This window comes from Candida pseudojiufengensis (assembly GCF_024610245.1).
Source record: "Candida pseudojiufengensis strain CBS 10847 chromosome Unknown scaffold21, whole genome shotgun sequence".
In the NCBI taxonomy this organism is placed as follows: Eukaryota; Fungi; Ascomycota; class Pichiomycetes; order Serinales; family Debaryomycetaceae; genus Lodderomyces; species Lodderomyces pseudojiufengensis.
In genome coordinates, this window is record NW_026261548.1 from 36,292 (window position 1) to 53,324 (window position 17,033).

Sequence of the window (17,033 nt, forward strand, 5' to 3'; positions counted from 1 at the left end):
TACAAATAGTACAAACATTGGAGAAAAGGAGTGGAGAAATGACGCGAAGGTTAGGGAGAATAGGGAGAAGACAGGTCCAGAGATCACAAATTATGATTTTGTTTCCATAAAATTGATAAATCGAGCCCTCTTTTCTTTTCGTTCTATAATAATTAATATAGGGACAAGAATTATATATTATTTAAATTAGTTAGCGTTATGTGTTATGTTCATGTTGTTATTGTTATTGTTAGTCTGTAGTAGAGAGCAGTTTGTGATAACGTTCTATTATTAGAACTACTTCATATATTATTAGTTGTTCTCTTTATCATCATATAAATAGGTCCACTTTTTTCACTACTTCATTTAAATATAAACTCGTTATCAATCAAAAATATTATTTTTAATTTTCTATTGTTTTAAAATTTACAATAGACGCCTACTGTTGAATTATACAATATTCATATAATTGATTAGGATTAGGCTTAAATCCATTAACTCATCAGAATTGGATAAGGATTGAATATCCCATTATAAAATATACCTCATTTCAACTTAATTTAAGCTAGTTAAACTCAATTTAAATTAAAATACAACTTCATCATTTACAATTGGTCAAATAAAAGAGAAAGTTATAGAAAATCAATAGACTAACAGTACAAAATCAAACAAACAAAATATTAATAAATTTGACATCTCCTTTCAGCGGTTAAATTTTATAAGAGAACATTAATCCGGAATAAATTGGATTTTATTTTCACAGTTTTACAACAGAATTTTTTACAACCAAATTTATTCATTCATCATCTTCATTACTTTTTACAACCATCAAATAACCAACCAACAATCGATAATAAGTATCAACCATCCAGCTAGCAACATCCAACCAATCACCAACAACTAATAAACACCCCATGTTTTCAAAATGAATTCAAATTCAACAACAAATTCAAATTTTAAATTTGAAAAAGAAAAAATTTTACCATCAACAAATTCAAAATCCCCATTTTATTATAATTTACCACCATATGATTCAAAACCAATAGATAATTTAATTGAATTTTTTAAATTTTGGAAATATTTTATAAAATCAATTATTTATTATTTAAAAGAAATTGTTTTAGTAAAAGAATTAGAATCAAATTTAAATTATCAATTAATTCAAGCTGTTCAATTTCCTGGTTGTAGAGATTTACCAAATAAAATTTTACAAGATATTCAATTTAATAATCCAAATTTAGGTGGTACTATATCACCAAAAAATAATACAACTCCAACAAAAGAAATTAAAAAAAATTTATCAAGTTCAAGTTTAAATTCATTAACTAAAACAAGTTCAAATGGTAATAATAGTAATGGACAATCAAATGGAAATTCTACTTCAAATGCAAATTTAAATATAAATCATAATGGATCAAATAATGGTTCATCTCTCTACTCATCTGCCAATAATAATAATAGTTCACCACAACTTCAACATTTACCTTCAAAAACAGGTACAACTCAACCAATTGAAAAACAAAGACCAGGATTATTCAAAACAAAATCAAATAATAATCAATCATTTTTAAAAAATGCTGCTACAAATTTACATAAAAAAAATAATTCATTAACTTCTTTAAGACAATTAGTTCCAACAAATACAAATAATCTGTTTAATTCAATTACATCAGGAGGTGGTTCAAATTCTCCAAATCATCAACAGCATTTCCCACATTTACATTCAGAAAGTATAACTTCTCATTTACCACATTTACATCAACAACCAAACCATCATCAACAACCACCACCAAATCCTCCTGGAGCTACTACTCCACCATTGAATGCTGAAACTTCAACAAATACAAATGATGTCCGTATTCCATCAACGTATTTCCCAGAAAATTCATTATATACAAATTTACCAGCTATATTATTAAGTTCTCATCATCAAGCATTCAACAACAGTTTTAAATTAAAAAAAGATTTAAATTCAAAATTAATACCAAGAATGGAAATTTTATTAAAACAAGTTTCCAACAAAATTAAAGAAATTAAATTAAGTTTAAAAAATGATGCATTTGCAAATACTGAATTAAGTAAAGAAATTTCTCAAACTGGTCAAATTTTAAGTAAATATATGTCATCAGTTGAAACTTATTGTGGTATAAAACCAGTTGTTAAAAATAGAAGTTTTGAACAAGGAGATGAAGAAGAATATGCTGCATTAGATGATCCTTTACTAGTAAAATTAAAAGTTGATTCAAGATTAAAAACTCAATTAATATTTGAAAATTATATGTTTGCATCATATATGAATTTACAAAATATTTCCAAAGATTTATTTACTTATATTTTAAAAGAATTAAATTTTGTTGTTGATAAAATTTCAAAATTAGATTTAAATCCAATGTTTTATAATTTTTTTAAAACCAAGATAAGTCAATCATCAACAAAAGATTGGGAATATTTTATAATGAATAATAATTGTTTTGTAAATACTTTTCAATCAACTGATTTAAATCCTAAGAGAGATATTAGAAATTTTAAATCAATTGAATTACCATATCTGAAATCAATTCAAAATAAATGCTTGAGATTTGGTATAATGTATAAAAAATCAAAATTAATGAAAAATTATACAAGATATTATTATGTTTTATCATGTAATTATTTACATGAATTTAAATTTGATGAAGAATTAAATCAATCAGTACAAAAGAAAAATACAAATAATTCAGTAAATTCAAATTCAACAACTAAAACAAAAGATAAAATTGGAGGATTTATTGGATTTGAAGATGAACCAGTAAAATCGTATAATTTAAATGATTATCAAATTGCAACAAAAGATGAATTAAATTTTAAATTTACATTAACTAAAATTTCAAATAAATCCAAAAAAACTTTTAAATTAAATAATCAACAAGATTATAATTTATGGTTTGAAGATTTATTTGAATTATTAAAATTTGGTAATAATCATTATGAAAGATTTAAATTTATTGAAAATAAAGTTGAACAAAGTAATAATTTAAATAATCAAAATCAAGGTGCTCCAAAAAGAAAAAACGATTTAACAATTGATTTAAATAATTCAAAACCAACCAATGTCAATAATAATCTTTCAACTCAAAATGAAGCATTATCAGGAATGTTTACACCAAGAATTAAAACTCCAAATCAATCACCTAAAACTGATTCAAATCCATTTGATGAAGTATTTTCAGATTTATCAATGCAGAATGCAAATGTAAATAATAAATCATCAAGTAATTTAAGTTCACCAAATTATACACCAAGAAATTTAACACCAACAGATACTCAATTTAATATTAATAAACAACCACAAGGACAACCACCACCACATCAACAACAAACTCAACAACAACAACAAGATTCAAAAGAAATAGAATTATTAAAATTACAAAAAGCATTTATGAAACAACAACAAGAAATTATAGAATTAAGATCAAAAGAAAGTGAAAAATTTAATATTTTACAAAAAAAATTACAAGATTTTAAAATTTTACAAGATAATCAAAATTCTAATGGTGAAAATGAATTTAAAAATAAAGATTCAAATGAATCATTAAATAGTTTTATTAACACCAGGAATATTGATGAAAGAAATTATAATCATAATCCAATTGAATTTAATATTGGAAATAATAACAGAAGTAATTTTCAAAATTTGGATTCATATAATAATACTAATAGTAATTCAAGTAATAATGATTCATTTAATAATTCATTAGATGGTTCAACTACTAAAATTCCTCAAGTTTTTGTTACTGAAGATTAAAGAAACAATTATATATAATTATAAATTATAAAAGGTATGGTATGGGATATTTATTTTTATTTATTTTTGGTTAGTTATATAGATTTATAAATACAGATCACTCATTTGATTATTTTAACCTCTTGTTCTTACGACCAAATACTCTAGTATTTGTAACTGGTGACTTGCATTATTCATTTTTACTTTAATTGATTATCACGTGAATTGATTATCACGTGAATTCTAATGATTATCAAGTATATGGCGTAGACACATAGTAAGATTCTACATTCAATGTATAGAAGCACATATTTCAAAAAATTCACATAAATTCATTTACTTTTTCATTCATAAATCATTATAAACTCTATTAACCCGAGACTCCAAAAACCTAAAAGAACTAAACAACTCTCACACACTCTCCTCATCTCCCTCAATTTTTCAACCCTGAAATATCACATTTTTTTAAATTTTTTTCATTTAACCAAATTTGATATTGAACTAAACTTTCAAAAGCTAATTTATCATCTCTAAATAAATTTGATGCATCAATATTTAAAGGAGAATTAATTTCAGGATAATCAATTAATTGTAATATTGCAATTACTACACTTTCTAAATTCCATGTAGGTACCCAATTTTTATTCAATATATCTAAACAAATTTCTCCAGTTTTAAAATTTATATTTGGATGTAATATTTTAGTTTTGAATTTTATTTGTGGTGGTTGTTGTGGATAATTTTCAGGAATATCTATTATAAGATCCCATTTACCTCCATAATAATATGGTGAATCTTCTAATGTTTGTTTTGTTATTGTTGATTCCCATTTAAATAAATTATTATCTGATATTGGATTTAAATTTAATATTTGATGATTTGTTTTTGTTGGTGATTGTTTTTGATATTTTGTATATTCTTTTATTAATCTTCTTTCTGCCATGATTGTGCGTTTGTTTGTTTGAATAATTATGTGTATATTGGATGCGATGTAAGTTTAGATGTAAGTGTGTTGGTTGTAAGATATGAAAAATATATTGTTAGTATATTCACTTTAATATATATAGATTTAGTAGAATATTATTTCCCTGTGATATTTAAACTCCGAACAATAGAAAAATACTTTCAACGTCTTTTTCATTTTTTGATTTCAGATGACACTGAAAAAATAATATTTTCCGAAAGGTGGGGAAATTTTTACTAAACAAATTCTATTAACAAAAAAAATAGCTTCGTATGTTTTTGTCGCAAAATTAATATACTGGTCACAAATACTTACAATAATTCGCATGAAAAATTTTAAAATTGGGGGAACCCTTGACTACATTAAATAGAATTAAATTATCACCGAGGTCGAGTTTTGTGTAATTCACAACAATTTTTATTTGTTACCAATCAGTATAAACTCTAACCACTGATGTAATACAATAAAAAATTGATCAAAGTAGAATAAAGAATTATCAATTCAATCAAAAACATCTATCAAATCAAGTATGATGGTAAAAATAGACTCAGTTGCTATTTGAATCATTGATCCGAAGATGCCATTTCAATCTGTCATTACAATTACATTTTAGTAAGAAATTATGAAATAGATAGAAATGAAACTATAGAGGAATTAGCGAAGATCAAGATGTAAGCTAAGTTCAGTATTTAGTTTTCATTTACAAGAACAAACGAAAATGTTGGAAAAAGATCGATTTGGGAACTCAATTGTTTTTTTATTAGCAATTACAACGGTTCGTTTGAGCATGTTCTTGTGAATACCATTTAACCTAAAATTGAATTTTTGACATCGTGTTCACTGATAATAAGTTTAATACCTCCTCCAGGTAATGATTTAGGATACACGAACGTTATACCAGAGGTGCTAGTCTTACTACTAGTGAACATGATGTTGAACATTCAATTATTTATAGGTCAAGAGCATCCTTATTCCAGTTGTAAATGCTAATATAAATCATTGTATATAATAATATTTTGAAACATCATATGCTCTTCTTGAAATCATTATTTCTCGAAATAAATTATTTAACGATAATAAAAATGATAATACAATACTCAGAAGTAAGGAGGCAGTATAAGTAAATCCATATATATATTCATATGATTTATATGGACACAAATACACCCTCCAACTTCTATGTGGTATATTGTCGTTTATTTTAGTTTAGATAATTAAGTTTTAAGTCTCAAGCTATGGTATCAATGACCTAAGTGACTGATTTTGACAATGACTTTCTGATCCAATTAAAGCCGATAATTTGTTAAAGATCATTGAAATGGTTCATCACATCGTTGCCATAAATGCTTGAACATGTTTGGCTTTTTTAATAAAACAGATTTAATATCATACACACAAACAACAATGCCCACTAGTATAATTAAGTCTCGTGGTCATATTGAAACAAACAAAAGGTTAGTAAATTGAAAATTCAAGCTTTTTTAACTTCTAGTCTGATGTCTACTTGAGTTTTTTCAGTCTTAGGGTTCAAATACCAGCTAATGTTAAGTCATAGTCACCACATTTCCCTCTTACAGCACGTTTTTTGACATTCTGAGCAACGGATTTTCTACCTGTGGTTTTAAAAGCCTTTATTTTGTATGGTCTGGCCTTTTGTATGGCGGTATTATTCCTGATATTTATGCTAAGTCATTCTGAAGTAGATGACTATCTGAAAACCTCACTTGATGTCTAAGAATCCATAATTATTTGATTAGTTGTAAAGATGAAATAGTCGGAATGAATAAAGCCGAAGTCAAGATGTTCCAAACCGTGAATGAACTAAATCTTCAATTTTTGAATGCAAGATCAATGAGTCGGCGTTATAAGTCACTCTTTGCATTTAATTACATATTTATGAAATCTAACACAGTTGAATTGGTTTGATATGCGAAGTTGTTCAAAAAATTAATTCCATAAAATGACTTTAATAAAGATTTTGAATTCGAATTTGACAGTAGATGTTTCTAGTTGTATATTACATATAATTACAAATTTAGGATATTTAATTGGATAAGAAATTGGTCGGTGCGGCTCAGATCTTTCTACCCGCTTTTCCTGAACGGGCCGTAGAAATTACACAAAAAGACGAAAAAAGTATGAGTCTTGTAGAAATTTTTCAATTTTAAGTATCTAACCAAACTTCAAATATTTAATCATTTACATCAAACAAACAAACATTCATCAACTAAAGAACCACAACAACAACTAGAATGAGTTTGATGAACACTTCAAAACAATGTATTCGAAATTTCACATGTTCGGCGACTAGATGTGAAGGTGCAAAAAAATTAAATAAATATTCATCAATAGTAACAGGTGATCCATCTCAAGGAGCTTCACAAGCCATGTTATATGCTACTGGATTTAATGATGAAGATTTTAATAGAGCTCAAGTAGGTGTTGGTTCAGTATGGTGGACAGGTAATCCATGTAATATGCATCTTATGGATTTAAATAATGCATGTGCTGAATCAGTAAATAAAGCAGGTTTAAAAGCAATGCAATTCAATTCAATTGGTGTAAGTGATGGTATAACTAATGGAACCGAAGGTATGAAATATTCTTTACAATCAAGAGAAATTATAGCTGATTCTTTTGAAACTATGACAATGGCTCAATTATATGATGCAAATATAGCTATACCAAGTTGTGATAAAAATATGCCTGGAGTATTAATGGCAATGGGTAGACATAATAGACCTTCAATAATGGTATATGGTGGTACAATATTACCAGGTTCACCAAGTTGTGGATCACAAAACCCAGCGGTATCTGATAAAATAGATATTATAAGTGCTTTTCAAAGTTATGGACAATATTTATCAAAACAAATTACTTTAGAAGAAAAAAATGATATTGTTAAAAATGCATGTCCTGGTCCAGGAGCTTGTGGTGGTATGTATACTGCAAATACAATGGCTTCTGCAGCTGAAGTATTAGGTTTAACATTACCTTTCAGTTCATCATCACCAGCTATATCAAAAGAAAAAGCAAATGAATGTGCATCAGTAGGAGAAGCAATAAAGAATTTATTAATATTAGATTTAAAACCAAAAGATATTATAACTAAAAAATCATTCGAAAATGCAATCACTTATATTATAGCTACAGGAGGATCAACAAATGCAGTATTACATATTATAGCAATTGCTTCATCATTTGATATAGAAATAACAGTTGATGATTTCCAAAGAATAAGTGATTCTACTCCATTATTAGCTGATTTTAAACCATCTGGAAAATATGTTATGGCAGATTTACAAAAAGTTGGAGGAACACCAGCTGTAATGAAATTTTTAATGGAAGAAGGAATGATTGATGGTTCACAATTAACAGTTACTGGTAAATCAATTGCTGAAAATTTAAAAGATTTACCAAGTTTACCTGAAGGTCAAGATATTATTCATAAAGTTTCAAATCCTTTAAAACCAAGTGGTCATTTACAAATTTTAAAAGGAACATTAGCTCCAGGTTCAGCAGTTGCAAAAATTACTGGTAAAGAAGGTACTTATTTTAAGGGTAAAGCAAGAGTTTATGATAATGAACATGCTTTTATAACATCATTAGAAAATGGAGAAATTAAAAAAGGTGAAAAAACAGTTTGTGTTATAAGATATGAAGGTCCAAAAGGTGGTCCAGGTATGCCTGAAATGTTGAAACCTTCAAGTGCATTAATGGGTTATGGATTAGGTCAAGATGTTGCTTTATTAACTGATGGTAGATTTTCAGGTGGTTCTCATGGATTTTTAATTGGTCATATTGTACCAGAAGCTTATGAAGGTGGTCCAATTGCTTTAGTTCAAGATGGTGATGAAATTGTTATTGATGCTGATAATAATATTATTGATCTTTTAGTATCAGAAGATGAATTAAATGAAAGAAGAAAAAATTGGTCACCTCCTCCTTTAAGATATCAAAGAGGTACTTTATTTAAATATGCGAAATTAGTAAGTGATGCATCAAAAGGTTGTGTTACTGATATATAATTAAAAGGTAAATAGATAATAAGAGAACATATTTAATCTTGGAAAGACAGAATGTGACAAAAATTATTACCATTATACTCCTTAAGATTGACTTGAATTGGGCCAGCCGTAATCATCAAGGATCTTCAATTACCTAATAAATGCTCTCAAATTGACTCATACTGAAAATAAGAAATTTTAAAATTTGAATATTTGATGGAACTTTTTCTTCGATTTCAAAATTGTTGTATTTGGAAAAGTGGCGACGTGAATCAGTTGGAGCTTTTTGGTGTAGTAAGAACTTTATCTTATCTTAAGATATTTGCACCAGTTTTTACCCATGGATTCTGCAGCAGGTACATTATACTCAAAAAAATATTTGATGATACTATTTAAGTCTTGAGCATGCTGTCTTGCAATTTCTGGGTTACGACTACGCATTCTTTCCATGAAAGCAACCGCATCTTGATGGACCCTAGTTGTTACATTTCTATTAGCCATAAAAGTGATTGCCTTTCTAATATCTCTTAAGCTAAGACTCTTAATTGGTTGCAAAACTTGTAAAAAGTTTGCAAATTTTTTCAAAGTTATTAATCTACCTGTATTATCAAGAAAGCAAAATGTTCTAAAGGTTTGTCTAGCGTCAACTTCACCTGAAAAATCTTTTGATCTAAATTTTTCAAACGAACCTTCTAATAACCGATACTGCAAAGTCCGAAGAGCAAACAAGAAAGCCACAATCTTTTCACATATGACCGTAGGATACCAACTAAGTCTGTTTTTCCGCTTTCCATTTTTAAATGTTTGAATGTGCACACTATTATTCACGTTGACAATGTTTCTATCACAATATGAATGTGCCCTAAATACCAAGGAACGAAGCTCAGAAAACCTATATGTATCACTTGAAGTGACGTATATCATAGCCATGAGAGTTAAAGTACATTTTTGAATTAGGTTCAACACCTTCTCTTTTTCTTGAATTGCCAGACTTGAAAAAGTATTTACGATTTTTTGCGGCAAAAAATTGCCTGCATGTGTTGTTGCTGATGTTAGACTAAACCTATAATTGTTATATACGACTCCTTGACTTATATTCTTGTTGGCATGAAGACAAATCTTTTCCCAAGAGTCGTCAAAAATGGTTTTGGCTGCTTTATAAATGTCAATTAAATCATCTTTTGAAATTTCTCTATCTCCAATAACACAAACATCATCATTTAAACATTTTACTTCTTCTTTAAGCAAGCCAGTCAATCTGTCGGTAAGTACTGTTCCAGGAACATTTGTAGATTCTAATGATTTGTCTTTTTCATACTTGATCAAATTTTCATGAGTAGTAGCCATTGCATACTTACAAATATTTTTAATACTATTAAGTCTTTTAATACAAATCGATACCAGATAAAATTTGCTTTCATTAAAACGAGTGAAAAACAACGAAAATACAGCTGCAATTAATGAATCTGGTTTTTCAATAAATCTTCTAACTAATTTTGTAATCGATTCGACTTTCTTTTCATCTGATGGATCCAAAATATCATTAACGAGAGCCAAGTCGATTGTATATTTCTCATTATCAATCATCTTTAAATCTTTAGCAATCCAAACAATACACATGAGCCTACCAAATGAGCGTGCTAATGAATCCGCATGAGCTGGGTTATGTCTTCTGATAAATTTAGTTGTTTTCTTAACCCCATTATGTTTAGTAGTAGTTACAATATCTTCAAAATAGAATGATCTTGTTGCTTTATTATATAGAGTCCAGTATACCATTTCTCCATACTTAATCATTTCAGCATTGTTTGCATTTTTAACAAGTTGAATATCATCATCATCATATTTAATATCACCATACATCGTATTTAGAATCGTATTATTTTCTTCCAATTGTGGTGTCTCATCTTGAGCTTTAGAATAAGAAGACAAGTCTTCTCCAGGTTTACTCAGTACAATCATGACATATTCACTAGTGCTAAAATTAACTGTTGCTCCCGTAACTTTAACAGCACCATTCGAAGGATAATTCAGAAAACTTGTTTTTCCTCGTTTTTGACTAACGAACCTTGTCACGGGCTCCACATAATTAAATATAGTATTATTTCTGATTTTATAGATCCTTCCTACTCTATACTTGGAAATTTGAACAATTCTTAAGCGTTTTTTTAAAATTTCATTCCAAACATGTTTATGGTGGATTCTAAAAGTACTTCCGCCCGCATTGTAAACTTTTCCATCTTTCACAATGAATCCATCAATATATTTAAAACCATTAGATAATTCTTCAACAGTTGACTCCAGATTATCGTTGCCTATTCTTTCTGGTACATCTTCTTCATCTATATCTATCATATCTTGCTCTTTGTCCTCTTCACTGGAATAATCTTCTTGGTCCAGATCTGACTCAAAATCAGAATTATCATTGAAAAGAATTGAAAACTTTGAATTATCATTTTCATTGGCCAGGTCTTCTGTAACTGCTTGGTAATAGTCCATTATTACTGTAATTGATATTTGTGATTAAGTATAGTGTACAATCTTTCTAGTTGTGCAGTTCATCTACTTAAACTAATTGAGAAACCAAAATCATAATATATCATATGAATAATTGTACTTAACAAATTATAAATCACTACGCGTTTAAATAAATACCGCGTGTCCACAAGCTTTATTCAAATACGAAAATCAAATCTGATTTTTAAACACTTACAAAACAACACATTCAGCTTCCATCTTTCAAATATTGATAATAACTATCCTTTGAACAAATTAAGGAGATAAAAATTAATACGGAACATTTTTATTTAAGTAATTCAAATTGTATGAAGCTTATGCAATATACATCTTAGCATATGTAAATTTTAAATTAAAATGGTGAGAAACGCTTTGATTCAATAATCAGAAAAGATTAGTAATACGTTGTTCGTCACATTCGACTTTTAAATAAATCTGATTTATCCCAGATAAAAACCTAGTTTTGAACACTTAAACTAATTTTTGAGTATAAAATTTTGGTTCTACCACTAAAGTCATTGTTATCCTAAAATCAACTATTATGAGGTTACAATAGATAAATGATTATGAATGATTCATCAGTACCAAAATCTGGAATAAATGAATTCTTACTTGGTGATCTGTATTTACCACAATTCATTACAAACGTTTTTTTTAAATTTTTTGGAGAAATACAATGTTGATCTGTAAGAGAGTAATAATGTGTAAGACCATTATAATGAAAAATGGGAGCATATACCCTTGATTTAAATAAGGGATGGTTTCGGTTATAGTATAAAGTGAGGACTTTTTTATTCAGAGGGAGCAAATTTCTCAAAGTCAATGACTGTCGATTCAACTTGTCCTTTTATTTCACTTACACCGAACTAGAAAACGGATGATTTATTAAAGCTAGAGATGAAGAAAACAAGACTTTATGATAGATATACATGAGAAGGCGTTCATGCTATCGAAATAAAAAAACCCACCTTATTTTCAAATATAATGAGGCTATAAATAAAAGTTAATTGGAGTCATGAAATGAATAAAGAAATATCAACACATTATGGGAACGAAACATGGACTTTAGTTAATATATTCAAAGATAAAAAGTTCTTTAAATCCAGATGAGTTTTAACGAGGAAGGATGACAACCGATTTAAAGCTAGATTGAAAACTAGATTGATTTAAACGGGTTTCACACAAAATAAGTGCATTGATCATTTTGAAAATATTATTCCAGTTATTCGTACAGAATCAGTTAAGTTAATTCTATCCATAGCAGCTAAAACCAGTAAACTCTTATATCAGCCGCAAGTGGATACAGCATTTTTATAAGATTTTGATGAGAATATTAGTATGATGCAGGCTTATGGTCTCAAAATTAAAACAAGGTGTACAAGCTGATTAATCTAATATATGGTTTGAAACAAGCTCCCATGAGATGAATTAAAATAGAGCATTAATTGATACTAGATTCATTCGATTGGACGTGCATTTCAGGTCTTTAAAATAAGAATGGAATTTAGTTTGGTTTCCATGCTGATGATGTTCCAGATTGTGCTAATTTCAAATGATGATTGATGCTGAATTTGATATTGTTGATCTTTTAGTATCAGAAGATGGAATAAATGTGAAAGAAATAAATCGGCCACCTCCTTCTATGAGATATCAAGAGGTACTTTATTAAATAAGCTAAATTGGTAACTGATGCATCACAGGGTTGCGTTAGTGATATTAATTAAAAGTAAATAGATAATAAATAATCAATATTTAAACATTGAAAGAAGGAACTTGTTAAACATCTTTAATACCTTGATACTCCTCGATATTGACTTGAAACTGTTCTTCTAAATAACCAGTTAAAGTGGAACTTGGTGTTGCAGTCAAAAACACCAGCGTCATGAACAATTTAATATTTTTTCTCATCTGCTTCAACCTTGTCTCTTCTTGAATCAAATGAGCTTCATCTAAAACTATAAACCCAAAACTTTTCTTTCTCGACAACCATTTTTCAAACTTTTGCTCTTTGAAAAGCTCATAACTGCAAACAATGACATCTGTATTTTTAGTAATTTCATTGCTTCTATCTCCATCAAGGACATTTAAGTTCTCTCCAAATTTTTTCATTATGTCTGATTTCAAACTAACGTTAGGTACAACGACTACGTGTAGCATATTCAACTGGGTAGACTTTTTGAACAATTCCATTGGTATTAATACACAATCTGTTTTACCTGCACCAGTTCCACCAGTAATTATCAAAGATCTTGCATTACCCATTAACAATTCAAATATTGAACTATATTGCAAATCAGTAAATTCAAAATTTGGATATTTTGATAAAACTTTTTCTTTGATTTCAAGAATGTTGAATCTGGAAAAATTACGAGGTGGATCAGCTGGGAGTATCTCAAGATACTTGCACCAGTTTTTACCTAAGGATTCTACTGAAGGTATTTCATGCTTAAAATATTTCTTGACAATATTTAGATCTTGAGGATAATTGATTGATGCAGTTATTGGGGTATCACGAGACATTCCTTCCATGAACTCAGCTGCATCTTGATGTACTCTGGTAGTGACATTTCTTTTAGCCATAAAAGTGATAGCTTTTCTGATGTACCTAGAACCAAGTCTTTTAGATGGATATATAGCATGTAAAAAATTGTTAAATTTTCTCAAGTTTATTAATCTACCAGTATCATCAAGAAAGCAAAATTGACGAAAGCAAACACTAGCATCAACTTCATCTCCATAATCTTCTGATCTAATTTTTTCAAACGAACCTTCTAATAAATCCATCTGCAAAGGACGAAGAGCAAACAAAAAAGCTACCATCATCTCATCCATAATTTTGGGATACCAACGAAGTGCATATTTCCGCTCTCCATTTATCTTATTGAATGTTTGAATATGCAAATTCTCATTCCTGTGGACAATGTTTCTAGCACGAGATGTACTTGATTGAAATGCCAAAGAACTAAGTTCAGAAAACCTAAATGTATTACATGAACTGACATATATCATAACCATGAGAGCCAAAGTACACTTTTGAATCAAATGCAAAACCTTTTCTTTGTTTTGACCAAGGAAGCTTGGAAAAGTAGTCTTTAAACGTCCTGGTAAAAAACTTGATGTTCCCGATGTTTGATACGTCAAGTAGTGGGCATATACACTTGATTGACTCACAAATTTAAAAGAATGAAGACAAATCCTTTCCCAAGATTCGTCAAAAATAGTTTTGGCAGTTTTATAAATGTCAATTAAATCATTTTTTGAAATTTTTGTACCTTCAATAACGCAAGCATCGTCATTCAAACCTTTTACTGTAAATCCTTTGAGCAAACTAGTAAACAATTTGTCCGTAAGTACGGTTCCAGGAACATTTGTAGATTCTGATGATTTGTGTATTTCATACTTAACCAAATTTTCACGAGTAGTAGCCATTGTATACTTGCAGATATTTCTAATACTATTAAGTCTTTTAATACAAATAGATACCGGATAAAATCTGCTTTCATTAAAAGGAGTGAAAAACAACGAAAATACAGCTGCAATTAATGAATCTGGTTTTTCAATAAATCTTCTAACTAACTTTGTAATCGATTCGACTTTCTTTTCATCTGATGGATCCAAAATATCATTAACGAGAGCCAAGTCGGTTGTATATTTCTCATTATCAATCATCTTTAAATCTTTTGCAATCCAAACAATACATAAAAGTCTACCAAATGAGTGAGCCATTGAATTTACATAAGCTGCTCTATGAGTTTTAATGAATTGAGTTGTTTTCTCAACCCCATTATGTTTGGTAGTAGTCATAATATCTTTGAAATGAATTCGTTTTATTGCTTTATTATATAAAGTCCAGTATACCATTTCTCCATTCTTGATTATTTCAGCATTATTTGCATCTTTAACAAGTTGAATATCATCATCATCATATTCAATATTACCATACATTGTGTTTAGAATCGTATTATTTTCTTCCAATTGTGGTGTCACATCTTGAGTTGTGGAACAGTTACATATTTCCTCTCCAGGTTTACCCAAAACAATCATGACATATCCTCTAGTGTTAAAATTAACTGTTGCTCCCGTAACTTTAACAGCACCCTTCGAAGGATATTTCAGAAAACTTGTTTTTCCTCGTTTTTGACTAACAAACCTTGTCACGGGCTCCACATAATCAAATATAGTATTATTTTTAATTTTATAGATTCTTCCTTCTTTATACTTGAGAATTCTAACAAGTCTTAAACGTTTTTCCAGAATTTCATTCCAAACGTGGTAATGGATGTTTTTGAAACTACTTCCGCGCGCATTGTAAACTTTTCCATCTTTCACAATGAATCCATCAACATATTTAAAACCATGACATAATTCTTCAACAGTTGTCTCCAGATCATCATTGTCTATTCTTTCTGGTACATCTTCTTCATCTAAATCTATCATATCTTGGTCTCTCTCTTCTTCAATGATATCCTCTTCTTCGTCCAGATCTGACTCAAAATCAGTATCATCATTGTACAAAATTGCTGACACTGAATTATAATATTCATCACTTATTCCTTCTATAAATGCTTCGTTGTTGTCCATTATTATTGTAATTTAGTTAATATTTGTGATTGAGTTGTAATGTATAATCTTTCATAAAATGATATATTGTGTTTATAAATTACACAAATGATTATGTTTTGCAAGAAGTTGGAGTTCAGTATATATAATCATCAAAGTTCTGGTTGTACTTTATAATCGATAAACGATATCATAGAGTAGACTAGTTTGTATTAAATTACTTAAGTTATAAAACAATACGCGTTCAAATAATGACCGCTACCACACGCTATATTCTTTTTTTTTTTTTCTTATCTCAAACAAACAACACAAAATTAACGTGTTCGTACAATCAACTTAATATTGATCCATCTTTGATAATAAACATCTTTGATACGAAGTGATTTGAGGAAAAGAGAATTAAATTGAGACATCTCGTTCAAATTCAGATTGTACCATGTTTATTTAATGTTTCTTTGAATTCCAGCTCAAGTGAAATGCTAAATTAAAATGGTGAGACACGTTGTTGACCCACAGAAGATAGAGATAGATAGTAATCGAAAAAGTCCTCAATAGTTTTTTAATCAAATATTTATCACACTCGACTTCTACTTATATTTGTATCATTCTAGATAAAAGCCTAGTTTAAACATCAATATTCGTTTGGTTGAACAATTGGAGGTTTTGGTTATAGAAAGTGAAGAATAATTTCATCAGAGGGTAAACTTCGTCAAAGTTTTTTTTGGTTGACTATACAATTTGTCTTTCTGAATCATTTACCTAGAAGACTAATGATTTATTATTGATGATAATAAGAAAACAACTATATAATCAATCATTATCCAAATATAACATTTTGTAAGTGTCAATAAGAATGAATTTTACAATTTGTTCATGAACTATTTATTTCAAAGAATTATAATTGATGCCGATGAGTTTATCCAGTCAGGATGAGCTAAGAGGATCACAGATGCGTAGTATTTAATTACAATATTCAACTTTATTGCAATTTCAGTTTTATCCAATAGCCTATTTTAAGTAGCCATAAAATTTCTTTTACTACCTCACACATTGCAACAAATTCACCTTTAGTAGTTGACACTATATCAGCACAAAATTTGAAGATAATCGATAATAAGAATCGATTGTGTGATGATTTTGAAAATAGATCAATTACGGGAAAATTGATGTTTGCATCGTTGGTACGCAAGTTTGATATCCATATATCAAACATGGATTAGCAGATTCTTCATTAAACCATATG

The 17,033-nt window shown here is 28.6% G+C and overlaps 5 protein-coding genes across 5 annotated transcripts; 2 read left to right on the forward strand and 3 right to left on the reverse strand. All coding sequences in view use genetic code 12, as the record gives it.

Annotated features, from left to right (window-relative positions):
- Window positions 1–904: 904 nt before the first annotated feature.
- KGF55_005691 (uncharacterized protein) lies at window positions 905–3,763 on the forward strand (the record flags this gene model as incomplete). Its single annotated transcript, XM_051760730.1, has 1 exon — window positions 905–3,763. The coding sequence occupies one exon, from the start codon at window positions 905–907 to the stop codon at window positions 3,761–3,763; it is 2,859 nt and encodes a 952-aa protein (XP_051611565.1).
- Window positions 3,764–4,175: 412 nt separating this feature from the next.
- On the reverse strand, window positions 4,176–4,685 carry PEX4 (E2 ubiquitin-protein ligase peroxin 4; the record flags this gene model as incomplete). The annotated part of the gene is made up of 1 exon (XM_051760731.1): window positions 4,176–4,685. The coding sequence occupies one exon, from the start codon at window positions 4,683–4,685 to the stop codon at window positions 4,176–4,178; it is 510 nt and encodes a 169-aa protein (XP_051611566.1).
- A 2,273-nt stretch (window positions 4,686–6,958) lies between these two features.
- ILV3 (dihydroxy-acid dehydratase) lies at window positions 6,959–8,734 on the forward strand (the record flags this gene model as incomplete). The annotated part of the gene is made up of 1 exon (XM_051760732.1): window positions 6,959–8,734. The coding sequence occupies one exon, from the start codon at window positions 6,959–6,961 to the stop codon at window positions 8,732–8,734; it is 1,776 nt and encodes a 591-aa protein (XP_051611567.1).
- A 282-nt stretch (window positions 8,735–9,016) lies between these two features.
- Window positions 9,017–11,212, reverse strand: KGF55_005694 (uncharacterized protein; the record flags this gene model as incomplete). Its single annotated transcript, XM_051760733.1, has 1 exon — window positions 9,017–11,212. One exon carries the CDS (start codon window positions 11,210–11,212, stop codon window positions 9,017–9,019), a length of 2,196 nt encoding a protein of 731 aa, XP_051611568.1.
- Window positions 11,213–13,006: 1,794 nt separating this feature from the next.
- On the reverse strand, window positions 13,007–15,811 carry KGF55_005695 (DEAD/DEAH box helicase family protein; the record flags this gene model as incomplete). Its single annotated transcript, XM_051760734.1, has 1 exon — window positions 13,007–15,811. The coding sequence occupies one exon, from the start codon at window positions 15,809–15,811 to the stop codon at window positions 13,007–13,009; it is 2,805 nt and encodes a 934-aa protein (XP_051611569.1).
- Between the last annotated feature and the right edge of the window lie 1,222 nt (window positions 15,812–17,033).